Raw genomic sequence first — 23,620 nt, 5'->3', positions numbered from 1 at the left:
TAATATTTATGGGTTGACTATTTTTTGAGACATTGTTTTAATTGTAACAGTCTGTTGGTTAACATGAACCTTTTACGAGATTTTTTTCATAAACTGCCCCATCCTTCCAGCATTGTGCTGCAGCTAGTGTCTGGCTGTTTCAGCTCTTGGCAAGCAGGGGTTGTCAAATCCCTCGCCTTCTGACAAAAATTGACATATCTGTGAGGTACGTGTGCTACATCGCAGGAGCGGACAATTACCACATGTAATGAAGTTGCTATGCGATTTGTAATGGAAGATCGATGTGCGCACTTTAATGCGCTGGCTGGGAATCGAGTTGTTTGCCCAGTCGGAGTACGTTTTTTACAAGTGAGAGAATTGCTGATTTCTATTATCAACTGGGCTGTCAAGGGACGCTTGAAATTAGCCACAGCACATGCACTCCCTTGTACTTAAAAAAAAAAATCAGAAAACCGCTTGAAGTTGAACAACAGCATCTTGACGCTTTGCTGATAGCTACAGACAGGGATCTAAGTCTTGTGGGAGTTCTGAGAAGAAAAAAAACCAAAAAAAACAAGACAAGTCATGCCTAGTCAAACTGGTCCCAGAGTACACAATATTCTATTCAATTGATTCAGAATGTCCAAAAAGTTCGTAGAATAAGGTGCAGTGATAATGAGATGGAATTTTTAAAAATCCGTATTCACCGTTCACATTGGGATTTGACATATTGCCTGCATGTGTATCAAGAAAATACATGAAACAAGCGGCGCCGGTGTAACTGACGTGTAGATGCTACATAACATACAGGAATAAGCAAGACTCATAAAGCTGGTCCCATCAGGCCACTGTAAGTAACAGTTAGTGTGTGAGATAGGCACCAGTCCAAAGCCATGTCCGCATTGGACTTTTTTTGGCAAAAGTACGTCGACTTTTATCAACTTGACCAAATCGAGTCCAGTGTGGACAGCTGGTAAACTTTCCAAATTGTTAAGTGTCGATCGTCGGTTGTTAGTTTATCCCTTCGCAGCGGGAAGTTTTACTGGGCCTTAACCGGGTCACGGAGAGTTACATTAGCCCAAAAAAAGTCCAATGCGGACACGGCTGAAGTCGGTTTTACGTTGCTAAAAAGTCCCATGCAGACAGCCCTGGAATGTAAAATGTACATTTTGATCACGTGGTTTACGTGGTTTATGTGGCCACAGTCTTTCCGTGGGCCCTGAGTAATCCAAGTGTGCATGCACGGTAGAATTACCACAGTGGAATGTTAACAATCACTAACGGTATCTCTTTACAAAATTAGTTCAATGCGAACGCTGCTCATCTTTTGCTCAGCAATCATCTTTTTTGTGGCAATACTGAAGTTATTACCAGGAATTTGAAGTGATTGATTTCTAGCCAAGAGAAAAAAAATTAAAATATTTTAAGACCTACCGGTATGGACTAGACACCACACTTAGTGCACACAGCATCACACTACCTGTGTTTAAAATCATATTTGGACAGCCCGAGTTTTTTGTGGTTCACGTTACCAAATTACCCTCGGCCGAGATTGACCTAAGCAGGTTCCATTACGAAGAGCAACATTACCCCATAACAAAAAAGCTTTTAAAAAAAAACAGTCACTGGCTCCGCACACATTAACCAACAGACTTCCAGAAATCCCAAGTTGACCCTTTTGTACCCGTGCACGGGCGCCTCTGAAAAGCAAGAAGGCGGTTACTGTCCCAAATAGGCTAGGATTCCCGTCCATTTTGTGGAGATTTGCCGTTTGCGTTACAAGACTCGCAGAGATAATTGGAAAGAGAATCTGCAGTAGGGTAACTCAGGCAAATGTCAGTACCACTGATCCAGTCTGAGTGAGGAAAAAAAAGCAAAATGTTGTTATGGCCTATGTCAGTATATGGGCTATTGATATCTAGGGAACTTGTGGTGTTTTTGTTTTTTTCGGGGGGGGGGGGTGTTAATGGAAATGAGGACCAGTTTGTAAAATGCATCTGTATGTCATCACTAGTAAAATGAGCCTCGCTGTTTGGTCATTAGCTAAATGGTGGATGGAGTAGGGATGGGTCCAACTTGGACTTCGTAAAGACAATCAACTTTTTGCAGGCCTGTATAGTACATGTTCTTGTTTGTAAAGCTAACAGTTGGATGAAGGTGACTGCTTTGTGTGTTTGTATATATCCTTTGGAATGTAGTTGATATGCTTTTGCAAAACCTGCACAACTTTATTCCCAGGAATGGAAATCGTGGTCATAATAACATATAGTGCCTATGTAGTACTGTATGCTTCAATGTACATGTAGGCAATTGTGCATCAAAAGAAGAAACCTCTAGTCTCCTGAGGATGACTGGAGCAGGCTAGTCAAAACGTGTAGACCAAACTGATCTCACTCTGCCTCAGTGAAGATAATAAGCCATTTGCGAGTTAAATTTGAATAATATCTGGAACGCTGACTTCATCCAATGCTTTGCACGTTTTAACTTTGCATTCTCCCGATCAAAGAGATGTTACTATATCACGTGATTCGGGGCAAGCCTTATATGCTAGCAACCCCCGGCTCCAGCATGGTCTGTTGTCTTTGTGCCATTCTCACCCATTGTGAACAATGTATTGGTGCTGAGCGCCTTTTTGTAACTATGCAAGAGCTTGCCCCGAATCATGTGATTAGCAGCAGTGTCTTTAGTCTGGAGAATTCAAAATTAAAATGTGCCAAGCATTCTGAGCGAGTCAGTGTACCAGATGCTTTTTCAAATTTAAATCCCAAAGGGTATAGGTCACACGCAAATGGCTTATTGTGAGAAGTCCCACCGCCTTCCCAACCTACTTAGCGAAAGTAGATAACAAGACAAGTTCTTTTTAGAACTAAGCAGGACTGTTTTTATCAGAACTAAATCTACTAAGCGACAGTAGTTATTACCGCATGGTGTTACCGTAAACCGAAACTATAAAGAAACCTTTGTTCAGAAAAAAATTTCATTGCCATCATCAGAAGGTTTCTGGATGCATAAAGCTTGCATAAAGCCATGATTCTAAATTAAGGCTCTCTTAGGCATCACTCAGGGTCTCTCTTAACAATATTTTTTAAATTTTCAACTCAACCTGTTTTTAATTTTACTTGTTTCTTCTTCTCACACCCTTCCTTTTTCATATTGACCCTTTTCGTTCTTTCAATCAAGATCCTAAGTTGAACAAAGAAATTGACTGGAGCGGGGTTGAACCTGAGACCTCCAGATTACTGGGTTTTTTTCAGTGCACTACCAACTGAGCTTTCAGCCATAGGTTGACGTTTCCCCACTTTGTCTGTGTCTTTTTCTTACATCCCAAAGCTAATTCTTTATACAAGACTTAATTACTTATATTCATGTAGCTTTTCTTTCAGCCATATGTTGATGGTTCCCCACTTTGTCAGTGTCTTTCTTACATCCCAACGCTAATTCTTTATACAAGACTTAATTACTAATATTCATGTAGCTTTTCTTCCAGCCATAGGTTGATGGTTCCCCACTTTGTCAGTGTCTTTCTTACATCCCAAAGCTAATTCTTTATACAAGACTTAATTACTTATATTTATGTAGCTTTTCTTTCAGCCATATGTTGATGGTGCCTCACTTTGTCAGTGTCTTTCTTACATCCCAAAGCTAATTTTTTATACAAGACTTAATTACTTATATTCATGTAGCTTTTCTTTCAGCCATAGGTTGATGGTTCCCCACTTTGTCAGTGTCTTTCTTACATCCCAAAGCTAATTCTTTATACAAGACTTAATTACTTATATTCATGTAGCTTTTCTTTCAGCCATAGGTTGATGGTTCCCCACTTTGTCAGTGTCTTTCTTACATCCCAAAGCTAATTCTTTATACAAGACTTAATTACTTATATTCATGTAGCTTTTCTTTCAGCCATATGTTGATGGTTCCCCACTTTGTCAGTGTTTTTTTACATCCCAAAGCTAATTCTTTTTACAAGACTTACTTATATTCATGTTACTTTTCTCCACCAAAAAAGGACTCGCGTTTCTATATTGTCACCATATAAAGGCCTAATTTCAAAACTAAAGTTCTTTTGTTTAGTCACTGAGGCCTGTTCTATATCGTTCCCATATTTGTGTGACTCAGTCAAAGTCCATCCAAACTCTTTGGAGTCTCAAACACCCTCCCCTACATCATTTTAAAGATCCTAGCTCCGTTCTGGGATCCTCCATCAGGAAACAGGAGACAGCAATGAAAATTTGCTATGATCCGTCCAGCGAAGTCCCATTTTTCCCTTTTCAACTCGCCCAGAGGTCATTGGCATGGCCTGTTAAACCCATACACATGCATGGCTGGGGAGTTCCTGCACTTGAGAGCCATTTGATGGCTTGGTTATACCGTTACCTCGTTAAATATGTAAATACATTACTCTCAAAAATAAATCACCCCATTGGGAACGAAAGGACCAAATTATCTACCATCTGTCTGATCATTCAGGGGAAAAGATTCGGATTACTTTTTTTCTTCATAAAAGACCTGTGTTCGGTTTTACCTTTTTCCTCCTCCAATTTACAAGACCTTAGATTCTGATGAGTGCTTGTTTTGGCAGCTCCACTTGAAAGGGGCCACGATCCCAGGCCAGAGACTTGCTCCATAAATTCTTATTTGTGGCTGGGAGGTATGACATCCTCCTACAAAAGGATGATTCTTCTGCATTGGGTGTACATGTAGGCCTGCATCCCTGGTTTACATCATGCAGGGTTTCAGTAAAAGGCTGGTCACTTTTATAGTGATAACAAAATGCTGTTTTAAGTATGACAAGTGTTTTCAGAGATAACGGGGTCACATTTCTGGTTCACCCAATCATGGTCCTGAATGTTGTGATGTTTCATATTTTAGCACATTAGCACCTGTACTACATTGTATTACATTGTATTTATAAATCTATGAAACCATTAAGTGCTTGGGCAGGTTGGAGCAGTACCGGGAGTAACTGGCAATGCGGTTTGGGGTGGTACTGGAACTCATTGGTTAAGAGAATCGAAATAGTGTCATCCTTTTCTGTAGTTGTGGATAGCATGTTCATGTTGCATATCCCTTATCACAATTTCTTCATAGCTGTTGCCCAGACCTCGTGTTAGCTAAAACCCAGAAATTTCTTTAAAAAAAATTGACTGGAGCTGGGTTTGAACCTGCGACTACCATACTGGTGCTCTACCAAATGAGCTATATCCCGCCCTTCGTTGGCAGTCCCCTAGTTTGTCAATGTCATTAACCAGTCATTTGTATATGCCGTGTAGCCAGGGATCAAACCCAAAGTCACGATGCTAGCAACATTAGCAACGCAACATTAGCAATGCTGCAAACCTGGGAAATAGCGGATCACTCACAGAGAATGCGGCTTGATCCCTGGATATTAAAATCGTCATTTCTGTCATTAAAGGGCCCATGCAATGTAATTTTTTTAAATGTAATCCTTGGAAATGCACCTTTGTGTCCCATTTAACCCCATTTTCAATTTTTGTTTTGCTTTCAAGGGTATTTTGGTGTCTTTTTGTTTCTTCTGCTAATGCAAATTTCCATATTCATGATCAAAAGTGTGATGTCATTTCAGGCAGAAACCTCTAAGATATACTGGGGGGGAGGGGGGGGCAAGGTAACAACTTGGGGGATCCCCCCCCCCCCTGCTGCCACTGCATGTTTCATCAGTAAACTTCTTGTAGCATTAGAATAAATTTAGACACAAACCTGCTTGGACAAAACTGACCCAACGCAATCAATTTTGTGCTGTCACGTGCACTTGGAATGCACTTACATTACCAAATTTGTTTGGACAAACATAACAAATGGTCAGTAAATGCCCAATAACTGGCCATACTTTCACCCTCTGTATAATAAACAATCCAGAGTAACAGTAAAAGATCAGCCAGTCTTCGTTTTACGAGAGACACTCGATGTGCTTAATGATGGCAGCAAATGTCCCAAACCTCCATTAGGCCTTTATATTTGTTTTTCATCATCTGAGAATTTTCTCACCGTCGGTTTTCTTTTTAACACCCGTCTAACTTTTCCATTACCCACAGCACATAAAAATCCTCAGTAAGTGCCATTTTTCCGGTCATCCAACCTTTGCAAATACAGCCGCCACTGAACAACTCAAACCAAGCGCTGAAAAGAAAGCACTTTTGATGTTTTTCCCACTGCCACTTTTGTTTCAATTGCCAGAACACCTAAGGAATCCTCTAGTGTGTAACCGTCCCCTGGAGAGGACTTTACATACTTCCTGTGCTGACAGATTTACAACAACCCTGTAATTGCTGGACCATAAACCATCGGAAGCTGGCCATTTTAATACACACTAAAAAAAAAATAACACTTGAACTTGGAGCCGTTGGTCAAGGCAACTGGCATTCAAGGCTTTTTTTTTTCTTCAAGTTTTCCAGGGAGGGGTGCTGGTGTCGCTAAAACAGTTCCCTTCTAGAAGAATCATACCTTTGTATATCCGTCCAAGTATAGAACAACCTCTTCAAAGATGTGGTGGTTGTGCCTGACATTTTGGGGGGTCCCGGTGGATCAAGGCGTGAGAGTACTGTGTGCTCCCCTTTAATTAAACAAGGAGTTAAAATTTGAAATTTACCATCAATTATTAAAATGTTGATGCAGCATGATGATGTCCCCTTCTTTTTGACCAGGGTTTTTTTATTCTCTGCTCTTTTACCGGTTTTTACTGTTGGAGAGATTTACACTCTTCATTCCTTGAAGCTTTGAAGGCAGATAATAGTCCATGTTCTGTCTCCAAACCCAACACAGTGCCTTGTTTTCTCTGTTGTACATTTCAACAGTAGTGGTTGTCCTTTAACATAACTCAGTGTTAATTAATTCTGTCTGATGGCCTCAAACAGGCCAAATGCACATAATGGGTTTAACGGAACAGTGTTGTCCACAAACTCCACAACCTTGCTGAAATATGCACGACATACCTGTTATGCCCCCCCCCTCCCGAATTCCCCCTTGAGCTGTAATTCCTTCATCCTTTCCAGTGTATGTATATCTCCAACACATCAGCAGCGAAGAGTGTAATATATCTCTCACCGCCAATAAATAAAAAAAAAACCAAATGAAAAATTCACCTTTGGAAATATTCCAGGTGTGTGATAATCGGTGTTGAATGACCATGCCAGTGTGTAATCATCCTCCAACCTTGAGGGGGAAAGCCTCAACCCCCGGTAAACTCCCCGCAGTCTTAAAAAAAAAACGCTGGAAAATAAACTGGCCGTTGTATCCGCCGGCACTTGGAGCGTGAAATGTGCGAGGGACCTCAGCCAGGTGTAAACTTCCCATGAATTTTTGATCCATTTTTTCTCCAGCCTCTCATTTTCTCTTTATGAATGACCCAAATGATCTTTTGAGGGGAATGCTCCTGACTGTACACAGATTGATGAGAGGCTGAGCGTATACATTCCTTTGGACTCCCAGTGTGGATTTCATGAATAATTGAAGGGAAGAGGTTTGTTTCATGTCGGTTGTCACGCCGTTTAGGAACACACATTGATAAATTGGACTCGCCCCAACTGTGAAGAAGCGCAGTCCGGTTTGTTTCATGTGGGTGTTATACAAACCATAGGTGGCCATTCTGAACGAAGATGGGCCGGGATGCTGGAGAGTGTCAGTGAAATTGACCCTGTAATAAAAAGGATTTCATAAGCTACAAAGTTCCAATGGATAGTCCCCTTTGATCTGGAATGTAAACTAACAAAATGTCAGCCCAGAATACCCGGTTTGCTTACACTTGGTCATGTATTCCTGCTCTTTGGTATGATAAAAATGTACCAAGCTGCCAGTATTCAAAGTGTCGGAGCAGACAACCCAGGGTGCTCTGGAAGGTCTTTCAACCAAGTTATGCAGACTTTTGAGTTTCCAAAAATGTATTTGCTCCTTTGAAATGTTTTCCATGGTCTCTCGTGTGCTCCACACAACTCATTAGATTGTGTTTGCTTTCTATGTTTGTCATGGACATGCATATCGGCATCAACGTCAAAACACTGACCAGGTTTTATGGATTGTGAGATGTGTCTGAAGATCTTTGGAACTTGTTACAGTAACTCCTCCAAGAACTTTCTTTGACATAAATCCAATTGTGTTGTTACAAAGCACCCTATATTGTGTCTTTTTGTGAACACAGACAGTAACACATTGCTTTCTTCCAAACTTCCAATGATTATTATAGCAGTGGCATTGTTACAGTTCCGAACAAAGTTTCATCTTCGTGATATGCATTTATGGCCAATGTGCATGACCACTGGTCCTGAGTGTACATGTCCATTCTTCAATGTATTGCAATAACGCACTAGAAATTTCCAAATTCTTACAACTTGCTTCTTTATTTCATCGCTGAAAGATGGCCATGCATGATGAGAGGGTGACCACGGTTCCTTTCACATCATTCACCATGAAAACAGTCATAGTATTTCAGGATATCAACCACATCCCTGAATGAAAGAGCCATCTAGCTACCATTGCCAGATCCCTAAAGCTGAAATATTTATAGTTGCAAAAAAAATATTTGTGCAGTGCCTGAGAGGCCCCCATTCATGGTCTACTTGGCAGAAATTGACTTTTAAATTGAACCACAATTCAATGTGATTCCCCAGCGGGTGTTCCATTGCTGCCACTGCGTTGGCGCGTGCCTGATAATAACATCACGGGGTGAAAGAAAAAAATTTCACCTACGTATACTCAACCTTCAGTGATGAAGAAAACAGCCATGAGAGAGCTTATCCCACGCTCAGTTTATTTTTTATGGGTATTTAATGGAATACATTATTATCTTTCAATTGTGGACATGAAAAATCCCAATCTGAATTCCATCTGACTAGAGGTAAATTGAGAACTTCAATGGAGGAGCTGTCTGTATACATGTATGCAAAAGTGAAATTCAAGCTCAGTTGTCTATTTTGATTCTGTTTTTTTTAATCCCTTTTTCTTTCTCTCTTTCTTTATTTTATTTATATCTTTCAACTCAAGATAGTATTGGTGTGTGGTTGAGATTTAGGTAGACACTCCCCTTTAAAAGAAAACCCAGCCCCAATTATTAGGAAATAAATCAACATTTGTTTACAGCATTGTCAATTACCATTTAGGCCTAAACATTTTTTTCAAGACTTTTTCTGTTCAAGAGAAATTACTTAGTAACATCAAGATTTACTTGAAATTAAGTACCCCTAAACAAATTGTGTCAAAAACCCTCCAACAAACACATTTAACAAACAAAAACAGTAATTCAATGAGCCAGTTCAGTATTCCAACTGCACATGTGCACATCAAGATTTGCCGATGTTTCTTTTGGGATAAAAATTTCATCATGTGCGTGCATAAGCATAGCGGGGTACCAGCAAAATTGAAGAGATCATCGTGTTCTGAAGTTTAACATTTTGCAAAATTAAAAGCCCTATGGACAGTGAAAGGTTTTTAGGTGTCTTGTGTGTCAAAACTTTTGTGCGAACAAAAGTTCCATCTCTTTGCGGTTGCACGAAAAATTGCACAGAATGCAGATTTGGTTGCACGTCCCCCATAGCCTTGTGTGCATTTATCTGCCGCGGTTATCCCGAAAAAAAATTGTCAAATCTTGCTGTGCGCCAGACTATTTTGGAATACCGAACTTGCTTATTGTAGTATTAGTAGAAGCCTGCATGTATTTCAACAGGTCTCTCTGATCCTAGTCAACATTGCTTTCTTAAAATATGAGCAAATCATATCGATCCTAGAAACCAGACTGCATTAACCTGCCCAATCCACATGCACATCCCCCCCCTCCATTTCCCTTTTACAACATGCTCCAATTACCCTCCCCACAGCAGCGCATGGTGTTTGTTGGCTACTAATGGGCCAAAGATTTACGGCTTTCCCCAGTATCCATTTCATGGCCTGCTGCACCTCATAATAAGAGACCATTAAAAACAGGGTGTAAATTCACACCGCTGAAACAGAAAAGCAGAAATTTCAAGACTTCATCTATTTCAGCTAGAACCCTCCAATTCCTCAAACTCACACCTACCTAGACACGGCCTGGTTATTTTCTCCTGTGTTTGGACTCTTACTTTCAGACTCTTGCTGATCAGAAAATTACAGAGTAGCTGAAACTGTTTTTTTCTTTAGTGGTGAAGTAAAGATAAGACTGTCACTTGGCGAACTAATCAGATAGCATTTAGATCTCCCTCTGTGTCCTTGGCCTAAAAACTTACAGTGTATCAGGTCAAACATGTAAATGACCTGCACAAAACCTCCTGCCCAATCATGTGATAAATCTGCCAGGCGCGAAGTCACTCGAGGCCGATTGTATTTTTTGTGAAATTTTCTCCGCATTTGACGTATTCTGTGTGATTTGATTGCCATCTGAATCTGCAACACATGTATATGAATGCAACAGACCTTGTGCATTAAGGCGGGGCTAGAGGGCAGTGGTTTTGTATCGCTGGGATAGGCATTAATTATCAAACCTTTTGTGTATTCATTGTTACTACAGTGAGCACCCTCTGAGGTACCTTCAATGCATAAGGTCTATATCTGGATCTGAAATTCTATACATGTAGTCAGCGAAGAATCATTACAGAAACATCACAGCAACTTTGAGCTCATTCCTGAGGGAGATCAGCAGCACTATGGCAAATCAAGACTCTTTTTTGACAAGAAGTAATCTTAGCTCTTTTACATGCACTGATCTGAGCACACGGGACCTCCAGCCTAACTTCTCGCCCGAACAGTGGAACCCATCAGTTGATATAAGGGCCTTTCACGCTATCCAAAATCTCTGTGTTGTATCTGGGAAGTCCTACCACACCATCAAGAACCCAGCACGGCTTATGGGTCCGGCACTCTACACGGGTAAAATCCAACCCTGGTCGGGACCAGTGTTGAGAGGCTCTATACCTGGGTAGAAAATTTCAAATATACATCCTACCCATGTACACACCGGTGTACATGTGATTGACACACCTTGCCTATCCGTGTTCAATGGGACCTGTCACCTGGTGCACCTACGATGGACCCTGGTTGTTTTTAACGCTGGTAGGTGAGATGGAGAGTGTGGAAAGGCCTATTCACACACCGGTTTATCAATACCGCAACGAAAAGCACTCAATACTGTCAGGCCAACAACTGCAAACAATACATGGTGTGGTCTCCCATCCCAGTATTGCTAGCAGTCAATGTTGCTTTATTCGAGCACTTCCACTGAGCTAATTATGACTGTCTGTGACTGTCTGTGACTGTCTGTGATTGTCTGTTGGGCTATTGGTCTTATACTGCTCAAATATGCTGATGTTGGGCTTTGAAATTGTCTTATTTCAAGTTTATGTTAGGGAATAATTTGCATTCTCTAACTTGCCCTTTTAAAGCAAATTTGACAGGAGACTGGGGCCTGAGAAAAAAGTATGGCTCAGTAGTCACTTCCATGTATCTTTACCAATGGTACATGTACTCTGATGTGCCCCCCCCCCCCCCCAAAAAAAACAACATCATCTCATAAAAAGAGATAGTTCTTTTGTATGGCTGTAAGTTGTTAGGCAAGACTATGCTACATGCAACTAATACTAGATGGGTGCATGCAAACAGTTCAACCGTTGCTGAGGAAAGCAGGATAGGCCATTGCCCTCTTCACCGAACATGAGCCTGACAAATTTCTGAAAGGATCTCTTTTGGTCCCCCCCCCCTTTCTTCCAAATAAGAATTGGGGTTTTTTTTCCAAATAAGAATCGAAACCTAATAAATCTGCCACTGTTAAAATAATTTATTTATTTATTGTGTCAGGTTGAGAAAAATACACAAAACCTGCTGAGTTAGCGTTCTGGCACAGAAAAGCCTGGTGCAGACACCTTGTTGAAATAACAAACACACAAAAAAGTACAAAGAAAGATATCCATATCAGAAAGTGGATAGAATACGATAGCAAGATTTGCCAGAATAGGTGTTGACAGAAACCAGGGTCTTTAGCACGGTCCTCAGCGCTGCTGGTGGGTGGGCGTGCTGGTTAGCATGGTCCAATGAACAGCCAGAGGGCCTATTGCAGTTTATACCAGTCAACAAGCTGTAATGGAGAACTCCCAAGTGGATGGGTTGAAGATTGGCATGGGACCGGTGCCCTAAGGGTGAGTGACAGATCAGTGGTGTCAGAATATCTGGGCTTGAGAGGATTTTTTTTCCTTCTTTATTTGAAGTCTGAGGTGTCAAAATATTTCTATGGATAGTTGTCATTGCTTTGGCATGACATTGGTATGTTTGGGGTGGTTGCACTGTGTTTGTTGGTTCAAGATGTTTAAATACAGGTGATTGTTTCTGAGCTACAGTACATAGACATGTGTTAATTTGGCCAGGTAAAACAATTGTGAACTTGCAGATCATGTCAACAAGGCTCCACTGCACTGAAGTCTGAACAAACACGACTCATCCATTGAGATGATTTGACTACAAAATGCCTTTCCTTGATCTACGCACGAAATAGGCACAAAGCAGGCGACTCGCCTGCAAAGTGGGCAACTTAAGCCGCCTCCCTCGCTAAGTGGTGGGGCAAAGCCTCGTATTACATAACAGTGATGAGAGTGCATTTTAGTCAATCAGTAATACATGTATATCTCTATCAAGCTCTTTGTCTCAGCTATGGCTCAGGGGATGGATCTCACAGGATTTTCACTCACAGCATTTGTTACGTGAAGTTGATGAGTTAACGCTGATTGAGTCAAGCATTTTAAAGCCTTTTATAACTCTTTTGAATGGTTGAAGTACATGTAAATGTTCCCATTTTCTTACCTACCTGAGAAATCCCACTCACTTTTGGAGTTGCCTACAAAATTTGATCAGCTTTAAGTTCAGGCCTCGATCAGTGTTTTAATATTACTAGAGAGTACCCTATTACAGCACATGATGCCAGACAACTCTTTGATTATTTTGGTGGTGATTGTAAATATGAAATTTTTTTCAGAAAGGATATCCTGCGAAAAGGACAGTAGTTTTCAAGCATTTCCATGCAACATTTTGGTTGCAGATGACACATCCGGTTGTTTCCCCTATTTTACGAGGGTGTGCGTCTTCAGGTCCGACCTAACAAGCAGAATGTGTAGCACTCCATGGGAACTACCTTTTTTCTTGATCTAGTTCAGAACAAAAAAAAGTCATGTTGATCTTTGGGTACTGGAGTCCTGAAGTGTCAGGAAAAGAATATCAATTCATTGAAACACTGCATCACTGGAATGGGGAAGTCTGAGAGTGGAATATTTGTACACAAGCAGCATCGTGTCTGGGTTGTTTATTCAAGACTAAGAGAGATCACCCCTCCATGCCTTGTAATTGTGCTGTTGTAATTCCTGACCTGACCGTGATGTTTACCTCAAGAGCGATGGTCCAATAGAGCGTGCAAGGAGGCTGGGACTAAAGCAACTCCTAGAAGATACTCAAGTCACGCACTCCACACCCGGAGCATCTGTGCCGATCCAGACAAGCCATTCCTGAATCCTGGACCCATATAGACTCAGCGTTGCTGTACCAATACTCGGCCGGCAATCAAAAGGGATGGCACATAAAGGTCAAAAGGTGCTGATGAAATTCTCCAGGGAGGACTGAGCCAAAACCAGAAAACAAGGAGGATAATTGAATCGGTCCCTGGCCTCCTCTCCCTGGAAGATCGGTTAGCAGCAGCTCGTTGCGGGAGACTGACGGATGCGTGCACCCTAGATGCGCGCCTATTAACAACCAAGGTTTCTTAATTGGCACGCCTCAGACTATTAAAGTTTCAGTCCCCCAACTCCAATCGCAGTGCTTCATTATATTGATCAAGGCTTCCCCATGGCACATGGAAACAGATCCACATGTTTGTCATATTTCAAATCATTCTTCCATTTAACCTTAAATATCTTAGCTTCTCCAACACACCTTTAGGAAATTCCTAATAATATTGGAATCATAGACGTGAAATCTAATGAACCTTCAAGGATTTAAAACATGGGGAGAGTTTACTAAATATGTCTTTTGTCTGGTTTTTACGCTAGTGACTTGCCCCTTCATCGAACTCGTCCCTAAAAGCCTTCAGTTGCCTGGGGCCTGCCCTGCATAGTGCATTTCCCTAAGGTTGCCCCTGCGTGCCAGTCAGAAAAATAAATATGACATGGGAGGAATCGAAGACCGACTCTGTGACACTGACACCCCTCGCTTATTGGGTTAATACCTATCCCATGGAAATTGTTTTTATCGGCAAATCAGATTACCAGATTGAAGGTCTGCTGGCTCATTCCCAAGAGCTAGCTGTACTTATTTTACCTGCATGTGAAAGAAAGCATACACCTTGGCGTATAAGGTATTCATAATAGTTTGGTAGTTTTGTTTTTTGATGTTTGCAAATGTTGTATATTTCCTTTCAACTCATCTTTTGCACTACCCTCCCGTAACGTATAATTCCAGCCAGCTTTAAAAATAGAAGGGGGAAAAACGGGCCCATGCGGGCAGGCCATTACCATAGAGAGAGAAGTTAGTTTGACATCGTTAGTTTTATTGAGGAAATTGAATTCCAGGCAAGCATTTTAACACTTTTCCTGTGAGAGACCTTTACTAATGGCCTCCCAAATCAAGATGCATTGGCACGCACTACCCCGCGCACGCAAGATGCGCCAGTGCCGACAAATTACCAAAACGTGATTGTGAAGGTCGGCACTTGGAGACTAAATCCGGAGATGGCAGAAGTGATAAAGCAGGTCTGCGGGATGCTTGAATTCAATCTCAGCTGAATAAGTAGGAAGAGAGACATTTTTTTCTTCTGTCATACGATGGGAAGGTGTACTAGGAAACCTTGGGCCCTGAGAGGGGGGAAAAGTACAAAGCCACTTTTTCTTCTTTGTTTAAATAAGAGTGTTGTATTTCCAAAAAAAGGGACCTGATTAACAACAATTATGAACATTTCCTGGCCAAACAGGTCTTTATCTAGAACTTTTACATTTTCAACACCATTCTACACAATAAACAATCAAACCAGCCTGATTATGGTATTTCTGCATGCTGCATCAACCGGGCATGCTGGCCCAGTATTTTAATTAGGGAATAACAGTGTGAGGACCCGGTCTTCACTGGTAATGACCGGGTTGGAGGATGGCCGCTGTTAATGGACCGAGCCGAGCCGAGCCTTCTCTGTCTTTGTTAAAAACCTTCATCACATCACATCTACTCAATTCTTATTCGAACAACTAGTTAAAATTTATGAATCTAGATGAATGCTCTCGTCTCATACCAGTTTGTGTTTTTTTCTACGTTTATTCGAATAACTAGTTATAATTTATAAATCCAGATGTATGCCCTCGTCTCATACCAGTTTGTGTTTTTCTAGGTTGTGTCGTTGTGTGTCTCACTGTTATCCATTTTGTCCTTTGTCACTGTCTCTGTTTTTCTCGGTCATGTCCACTTGTCTGTCGATAGGTTAGGGTACAAAAGCATGACGCTTCATCTTATACCTAAATGTTGTCGTAAATTTGTTCTAGTATTGATCCATGTACATTATTATACACAATTACATAATTCATTGCATTTTGCTATGTGTAATATGTTTACACGGCATTGTAACATTTCATTGTGTGGAAATGGCAACATTGAAATAAATGTTTCTACTACAATAATTAACAAAACTTGACAACTACCTTTGTTAAAAATTGAGTGTGTTCGTTGCTGCTTGCAAGCATCGCTGGGCCCCCACCCCCGGCCCCTGGCCATGTGTTGTCTCTCATTGCGTGGTCTGTGCTCAAGCGCGAGATGACAACATTGACCGGGGGACCGGGGAGGGTATGCTCATTGTATGGAGGTGTCCCAACCATTTTGACAGGGATTGTAGCTTCCAACACAATCATGTGCCACTCCCTATTCAAATTATCCACCCTCAGCCACCAAACCATGCGTCATTTACATATCAAAGCTAAAGTAGATTTATTCTAATTCGCCCTGGTACTCAACCAAATAATTCAACATTTTTCAAAGATTACCAGTTTTTTTAGGACTTACATTTTGTTGGAATGTCAGTTCTTTTGAGGATTTACATTTTTTGCAATTTGGATTTTTGAGGATTTGCAAAATAAGAAGATTTATGGCTATTTCGAACAGTTTGTCAATTTCAACTCCAATACAGCATATAATGACAAGCTTCATGTGTTATCAGATATTCCATAGTCTTTTTAATTGCTCCTCGTTAAAAAAAAAAGGACTAAAGTATATCATCGAGTCTACTTTTCAACCCCCAAAAAGTGAATATAGAAATGAAATTCACAGTTGAAGCACATGTACTACAGGATGACCGATTTAAAGAGAGCTTTTTATTGCATTTTTCATTGTTAACACACTTTTTGGAATGCCTTAACTGAAATCAGTTTCTCTTGCCACTTGTGTGCCACAGATTTCACTGTTGCTCAAGAAGCTATGGACAAATTAAAGTTTCCCATTTCGCCATGCGCTGACAGGAATCTGTGAGCTGACAGATAAGGATGAACAACTATGACTCAACTCAAATCTTGTCCTACCTAGGATCCTTGATTACACCAAACCACAGGATCAGACCGTGATATCCCCCCTCTCCCTGTCCAGAAATCATAAGATGCACTCACTAACAATAACCCCAAATAACATTTCCCTAAAGATGAAACTGCGCACTGAGAGATAGTGGCAGCTCTCGCAAGAGGGTGACGCATTGTGATGACGGACTCTGCCGAGCGCCGTTTTAATTTCACGTTTGTTTGAACAACTTCACTCTGTAGGATTGGCTCTTCGCCGGGCGGGTAAAGGCAGCCCATTGGCTTCCCCTTGTTTCTCTTCGCCCAGGAAGTAATATCAAGTTAGCGGCAGCTGTCTTTGCCCAAAGCCTGTGATACATCGACGTTGATTGATGTATCCAAATGGCTGTGTTTATTGTCTTGGAATCCAAGACATACAGTTATCATCAAGTTGATGAGCGTATAGTTAAAAGGGATCTTTCTTGGATGTAACCCGTGGGCGCAGTGCTCTGGACCCTTTCCTCCGGCTGCTAAGATGTCTGAGAGTAATTGAGGCCGTGGTTCTTAATCTGTGCATTACGCTTGGTCCTCCGTTCCTTGGCAGTGATGCATCTGCGGCTGTCGTCTGCTCCAGTGGGAGAAATGGCCTACATTTTGAAATCTGGGACTTGACAAGAATCGGGAAAATCACAGTCGTCAGCTACCACCATTGTAATCTGTCATGGGCTTTTCATGAGAATTTTACCTCATGTGTTAAGTAGAAACATAGGTCTACTGATTGCCAGATGGTTAATCAAAGCAAAAAAATACCCTTGGTTCTCTCACAGATCGTGCACATTGAGAGCATCCAATTTTTTTTTTTAAAGTGGAGGAACGTGAAGATGAGGGAAAGTTGTGGCCTTATTTTTGTCAGGCCTAAGGGAACAAATAGGGTGAAATGCGTAGAAGTGTTGTACAGCTATCTCATAGAAGGATGTATAATGTCCACAAAGGGAAGCGGGGTGTTCAGTAAAACCCCATTTCCCCCCCCCCCCCCCCCACCTCCACCCAAATATACAGGCCTAGGCTATTGAACCTACACCCTCAAATGAGGAACATGTCTCAAAATTAAATTCAGAGATTACAGAATTGTGCAGAACTGGAACGTTTATTGAGAAAATTATCCAGAGAAATATGGTTTTTCGCTCATTCGCCCCATCTCTCCCATGTTACCCTCCAGGGACTGATGATAGATAAACAAATACTTCAGACAGAACTGTAGCTGCTGCTGATGGACAAAACATTGATAATTTGCTGCCACATTCCCAACAGGCTTCAAGTCCCCCCCCCCCTTTAACCAAAATCTTCAAGTTCGTGGTGTAAATCAGACTGAGTCCCTCCAAATTCAAGTGTTTCCCTCATCAAGGGAGATGAGCATCTGTCGAGAGGAATTGTTGCGTGTATCCGTCACCGGAGCCAACAGATGAGTGAAGCTATCCCCAAGGTCCTGGTGTGCTACCCCAGTCTGCATTGCCCCACAACCGCCTGATGCACACCCATCACGATCCAGCACAAAAAAGCCACGAATCCTGACATGGAGTACACTCTCAAGCATCAGATTCCCTCTTGCTCCCCATATATTTCATCCCTCTCCGTGCCGTGTCATGTAAACGGAGAAGCACAGCTGGCGGGAGCTGAAAACCAAGAAATTGGAAAGGCTTTTTAATGATTTGTAAAATGTTTTCATGTTGAGTGAGACCAATTAATCACTGGGCGGCCCTGTCTGTCTGTCTGTAGTTCATGTTGCAAATTGCTCGCTGGCAGATGCCCTCATATTTTTTAGGGAGACTGTAATGATAACTTTGGGTCTGATTACAATAACTTTGATACCGGGACTCTGTTGAATGCTAGCCCGTATTGATTTCTAAGTGGGTTATCATTCAAGAGGACAATGGAGACATTGGCTTTTACAAATGGGTGCTTAATGTGCTATTTTTGTAATATCTGGATGGAAACAGTCTGTTGGCATGGCATCAAGCTGTGTCTTCCATCTGTGACCAAGTTGAACATCATGGCTAAATCGACCCATTTGTAGTATGTAATACCCTTCTCCCACTACAAGTACCGGCAGTTTAATCTGGTAATTTCCTGCCTCTGGTTAAGCTTCTTCTTTTTTTGAACCCAGGAGTTATTTTAATATGTAGTTAGTTTCCTATTTATTTCCTTTGCAAGTTGTTTTTCCCCCAAACCCTTGGTCAGACTGCCATTGCCATTTCTCACTGCATGTATATTTAGTAGATAGACATTGACAGGGCCAGGTCTGGACCGGATGTGTGGATAACACACCAGTTGGTCACATATACTAATCCTGCTCAATTTGCCATAAGCCCGTAGGGTATGTCGTTTATCCCAAGATACATGTGTAACTCGGCTCTTGAACCCAAATGGTTACTGTTGGTTTTTTTGTGTGGTTTTTTTTTACAGAATTGCGACATGACATTGTAAAAACATATGAGGTTTTAAATTTTCAAATCCATTGAAGCGCTTTGGCAGGGTTTGAATCTCGGAGAACATTTTTTTAGTTTCCCAAAATATACATTTTCTTCCTTTTATTGTTTTAGATCAAATTCTACCTTTTATTGAGGCAGATGTAATTGTTGTATTCTGATTAAGGGCTCTAAAGGATGTTTTGTTAATGGGGAGTAAAGTCCAAGAACCATTCGGTGGACAACTGACGCATGCGCGCAACGGTCGACTTCTGTACTAAAAATAGAAGCAGCAATTTGGAAGATTGCTTTGGAACATTGGTTTAGTTTGGAAAAAGTGAATTCTTGGGCAATTTTGGGTTGAAGTTGTCATTATTTAAAATAAGATTTTGAGATTTTACATAATGAAATCTTGCTGAAGCAGCACCATTTGACAACTTGGTGGGTAACAACCAGGGCCAGTCAAAGGAAAGATACAACATTTGCAGACATCAAAAAACGCAATGATCAAATTATCACATAACACCCTACTGGATTGTTAGGGAATGACAGTCTAAAGCATCCTGTAAAATTGTGGCTCCTGGTGTGCTGACATTTTCAAGAAAATGTGTATTTTCCAACGCTGGTCAGCCGACCAGCGTTGGAAAAAAACTGGCTTTTTTTTCAAAAACTGCTCCTTAATTTTCATATTTAGTTATTCATTCCGCATTTTCTTTGCAATTGATTACACACCTTTGAAGGGGTACAAGCCTGCTAGACTGATTCTCTGACCGTACAATTCCCCAAAGTATATAAATTGCTCCGTTTCATCTTAGGTGGGGTCAGGGAACAAGACTACGAGAACATGATTGGTTTTCTTGGTTTTTCCAGCATCTTAAAGCTCAAAACGTGAAACAAGTCAGTTTAACAATATTTGCTATAACATATCAATCTTCCAAATCCATTTATGTCTGAAAATTGCAACAAAAGCAAATAGGCCCTACTCCAACCCATAGGCATCGGCACCAATGTCATGTGGATGCTAAGCTGTACAAAGCAAGCTAGACCAAACTGGTAGCTCTATAGCCTGTTTGCACCGTAAGCTTCAGAACGATAAACTTTACACGTAAATTGTATACGTACATGTACATGCAGCTAAGTCAGCGTCTAAAAATAATAACATAGGGATATAAAGTACATGTTATTGACTAGTAACTGTAAAAAAATTCACATAATTTGCATACTCTATTTCCAAGTTACGACTATTTCAATAAAAAGATCACAAAATTCAGCTGTCTACCACTGATCATTTACCGTTCTACAAACTGACGAATACCCATTGAATACAATAAAACATGGACGTTTTCCCACCTCCATGAATGAACGAAAACTTGCAAAGGAAAACAGACAAAAAAGTGCCATCAGTATTTCAGAAAAAAAATTGACTTGTTCCTCATATTCAAAACATAAATCTGACAGTAAAAATAATGTTTCAGTCTAGACTCAACTGATTAAAATCTCATACTTGAATGCCTGTGGTAATCTGTAATTCTCACTCAGCTCAATAGCTTCCAATGGCATTCCACGGACAGCTATTAAATTAGTAAAACATACATCGCTTCTGATAGCATGGATCAATTTCAGTAATTTTTATTTCTTCAGATGAGTGGAAGAACATGCTCTTTTCAGATATACATGTACTTCATTGATTGCTTTTTAAGAAAAAAAAAATTAATCCAAGTCACTTTCTGTTTGACTCGCTCTGTATTGTTCTTCCATGTGGCATTCCAATTTGCAAAATCTGATGGAGTCAATTCTAATCTTGATATGATTTCAAGGTGCAAGGCGTCCAACGAAAATTACCCATTTTGTTTCTGGCATGGCATTTCAATTTGCTTTTATCCTTAGAAACAGGAATATCTGTATATAGTGACAGAATATAAGTGGAAACTTTTAAAATTGAAAATGCAGACACGTGTACTTTTAAGGATTAGTCATAGTGCATTGGACCTCTTAATCAAAAGTTGCGATTTCATTGTTTTTCAAAAAGTGCCTTGGCATCTTGATGTCAAAGCGTGATAGTGAAATTGTTTTTTGTTTTGATTTTACACATGCAAAACATATCTTTTGTGTTGGTTGGCAAATGTTTACATCTTGAAAGAATTATTTCCATTGTTTCAGCAACTTCAAGTTGTTAGTTACCAACATGTACCTTTTCTTGTGTGTTATTCTGCATATTATGTGCAATTGGTCACGGATGGAAATTTGATTACAAAAAGCTACATTGTATGCAAATTGAATCTGCAAGTAAATGTCTAGTATCCTTAGTTTGTTTTGTTAATTAGACTTGCCCATTCAAATTTGAATGTGTACAACTATTTCAGGTATATCCTATGCGAAGAGCCTCGAGCTCTACAAATGGTTTAGCCATTCTTACCCATTGTGTCAGGGCTGAGATTTTCCTGGAAAATTTCCAGATTTGCGATTTAAAAAAGTCTTCATCACTGTATTGCTTACGTTGTGTCAAAGGTTCATATGAAAGAATTGCAATGGGCTGTTTTTAAGAGTGCCATTTTTTTTAGTCATGTATCATAGATAGACCATGTGTAGCTCTGTTGCTTTAGCAGCCCCAAACCCTCGCCACATTTTTTTTTCATTGATTTTTTTTGTTACTTTCTCTTGATCTTACCCTGATTGTGTAAACACTGTATTGGTTGTAGAAATCTCTTTAATACACAAGAATACAAGAGCATGCCCTGTACTATGTGGTTTGACCATCTGTGTATTCTATAAGGTGTTCTGCCCTTGGGCAGATCTAAGTCATTGGAACAGTAAAAGTAAGGGAAAACAAAATTCAAAGATACAATTGTGTCAAACACTTGAATAAGGCAAGTCTGTATACAGGTAAATCACTTTATGTTTTTTCCCCTCAGTGGTATAGTCTCAATACCATTCGTTTTTTCATCTTCCCCAGCTATGTGTGGCACTCCACTGAATGGAGCGATTGCAGCGTGGATGCCGTCCTCAGCCCATATGAGAAACTACACTTTGGCAATGATGAACCACTTTGCGGTGGAGGGATGCATCAGAGGGATGTCTTCTGCACTATGCTTAATGATACTGGTACTGGTAAGTTAAAGGCATTGGATCATTGGCATTTATCCCAAAAGTAACTGTCCATATTATTCTTAAAAAGCTAACTTGGACTAGTGATCATACTGGTACTAAACACCCCAGGAAATTATTCCTTTCTGGCATGCTGCCACTTAGAACAAACACTTAAGAAATGTAGGTGATTTCCAATGATCAGTCATAAGATGGAATTTTTTTTTGCGCCGGGGTGATATAAATCAAATTAGGTTTTGCCCTTCACCGACGTTTTTTAAACACTGTATACTCAGTGTGTTACCTCCCGAGTGAAAGTTGGAAAAAATCACTCGGGTGGGACTCGAACCCACGACCTCCTGCTTTCTAGTGCATCAGTCAAGTTACCAGCTGTGGAAGGCCAACTTGGCTGCTGAACTGTTGGGTCTTGCACAAATTTCGGGGAAAATCTTAGACTTCTTTGAATCAGTAATGAATCTTGATTTGGTTCAGATCTGGCTCCGGTGTCGCCTTCCCTCTGCAACCCCAACACCAAGCCAGAGCTGATAAGCCCATGTGAGGTGCCCTGCCCATCCACCTGCCAGGTCACACCCTGGAGCCAATGGAGCGACTGCATCTCGGAACAGTGCAGCCCTGAAAACAACAAAAAACTCAAAGGTGGGTACTGCCTAATAATCTTCATCCTAGCTGGAACTATGCATCTTAGAAGTTTGAATAGGAAATGCGACAGACTTTTTTTCTCCAAACTTGACCCCCATTTCTCTCTTGCCTTCCTCTGAAGCAGAACCCAATCCATTTTCCACCCCAGTGTGGGATCGAACCCAGGACGGCAGCATCAAAGGCAAGTTGTCTTCACCTCCCGTGCCTGCCACTTGCACTTCTAAACCAACATAAAAACCACACTCACCATCACTAGTGCTTTATCCAAGTTGTGAGTGTGTGTCAGTTCGCACCTGTGTACCGCATAACAGCTGCGTGTATGTGTTATGTGCTGTGTTTTAATAGCGTGCGACTGATCAAATTTTTTTGCAACATGGATATAAGTGATTGCGGATGTCCCTGTTCTCGGACGGTGTAAATTCTTGAGAGTCCATGGCTTAACATGCCTGCATCCATTAAAAAATGAACGTTTTGAGTGCGAGTTTGAAAGCACTTCAAGATGGACTGATGGTAATTGAAACATACTCTTTATTTGGATAGACATATGTACTTGCCCAGGAGAGATACACAGATCAAGGAAATGTAAATTGTGTTCGTACAACTCGTCAGAATTTAGAATTTCTCAGAGATTTCTCATACTGAATGCTAGGTTGAATGACTTCCAATCGGGTCTGGTTTTGAGGGCAGACCTCAAGGTTGCTCACTAAAATTCCAGTGGCCTGCTGCATTATCATTCATTGCTAGTCTTTGTCCAAGACTGATGCCTGACAATAAAATCAAGTCTTGGGAATGTTGGCAATCCGACCCGCGTAATTCCAAGCACATCTCACATGCCCACATTGGCTTAAGTATACGTGTAGCATGTCTGAGGTATGTTAAGAATTTATTGGATCGGAGTGCCGAAGTTTCCAAGACTGGATTTGATTCATCTGGTCGAAAGCATCCCAACCG

General features: G+C 40.9%; 1 protein-coding gene across 2 annotated transcripts in view; it reads left to right on the top strand.

Moving 5' to 3' along the window:
• LOC119720157 (thrombospondin type-1 domain-containing protein 7A-like) overlaps nucleotides 1-23,620 on the top strand; it is a 111,920-nt gene that overhangs the window by 45,121 nt on the left and 43,179 nt on the right. For both annotated transcript variants that reach the window (XM_038189716.1, XM_038189717.1), the window contains exons 5-6: nucleotides 21,879-22,033; nucleotides 22,502-22,666. In XM_038189716.1, the coding sequence (XP_038045644.1) occupies nucleotides 21,879-22,033; nucleotides 22,502-22,666 (320 nt within the window). The remainder of the gene's footprint in view (nucleotides 1-21,878; nucleotides 22,034-22,501; nucleotides 22,667-23,620) is intronic.

This window comes from Patiria miniata, unplaced genomic scaffold (genome assembly GCF_015706575.1).
Source record: "Patiria miniata isolate m_02_andy unplaced genomic scaffold, ASM1570657v1 HiC_scaffold_9, whole genome shotgun sequence".
Lineage (NCBI taxonomy): Eukaryota > Metazoa > Echinodermata > Asteroidea > Valvatida > Asterinidae > Patiria > Patiria miniata.
The sequence above is the reverse complement of the archived record's forward strand: the minus strand, read 5'-3'. Positions and strand labels throughout refer to the sequence as shown.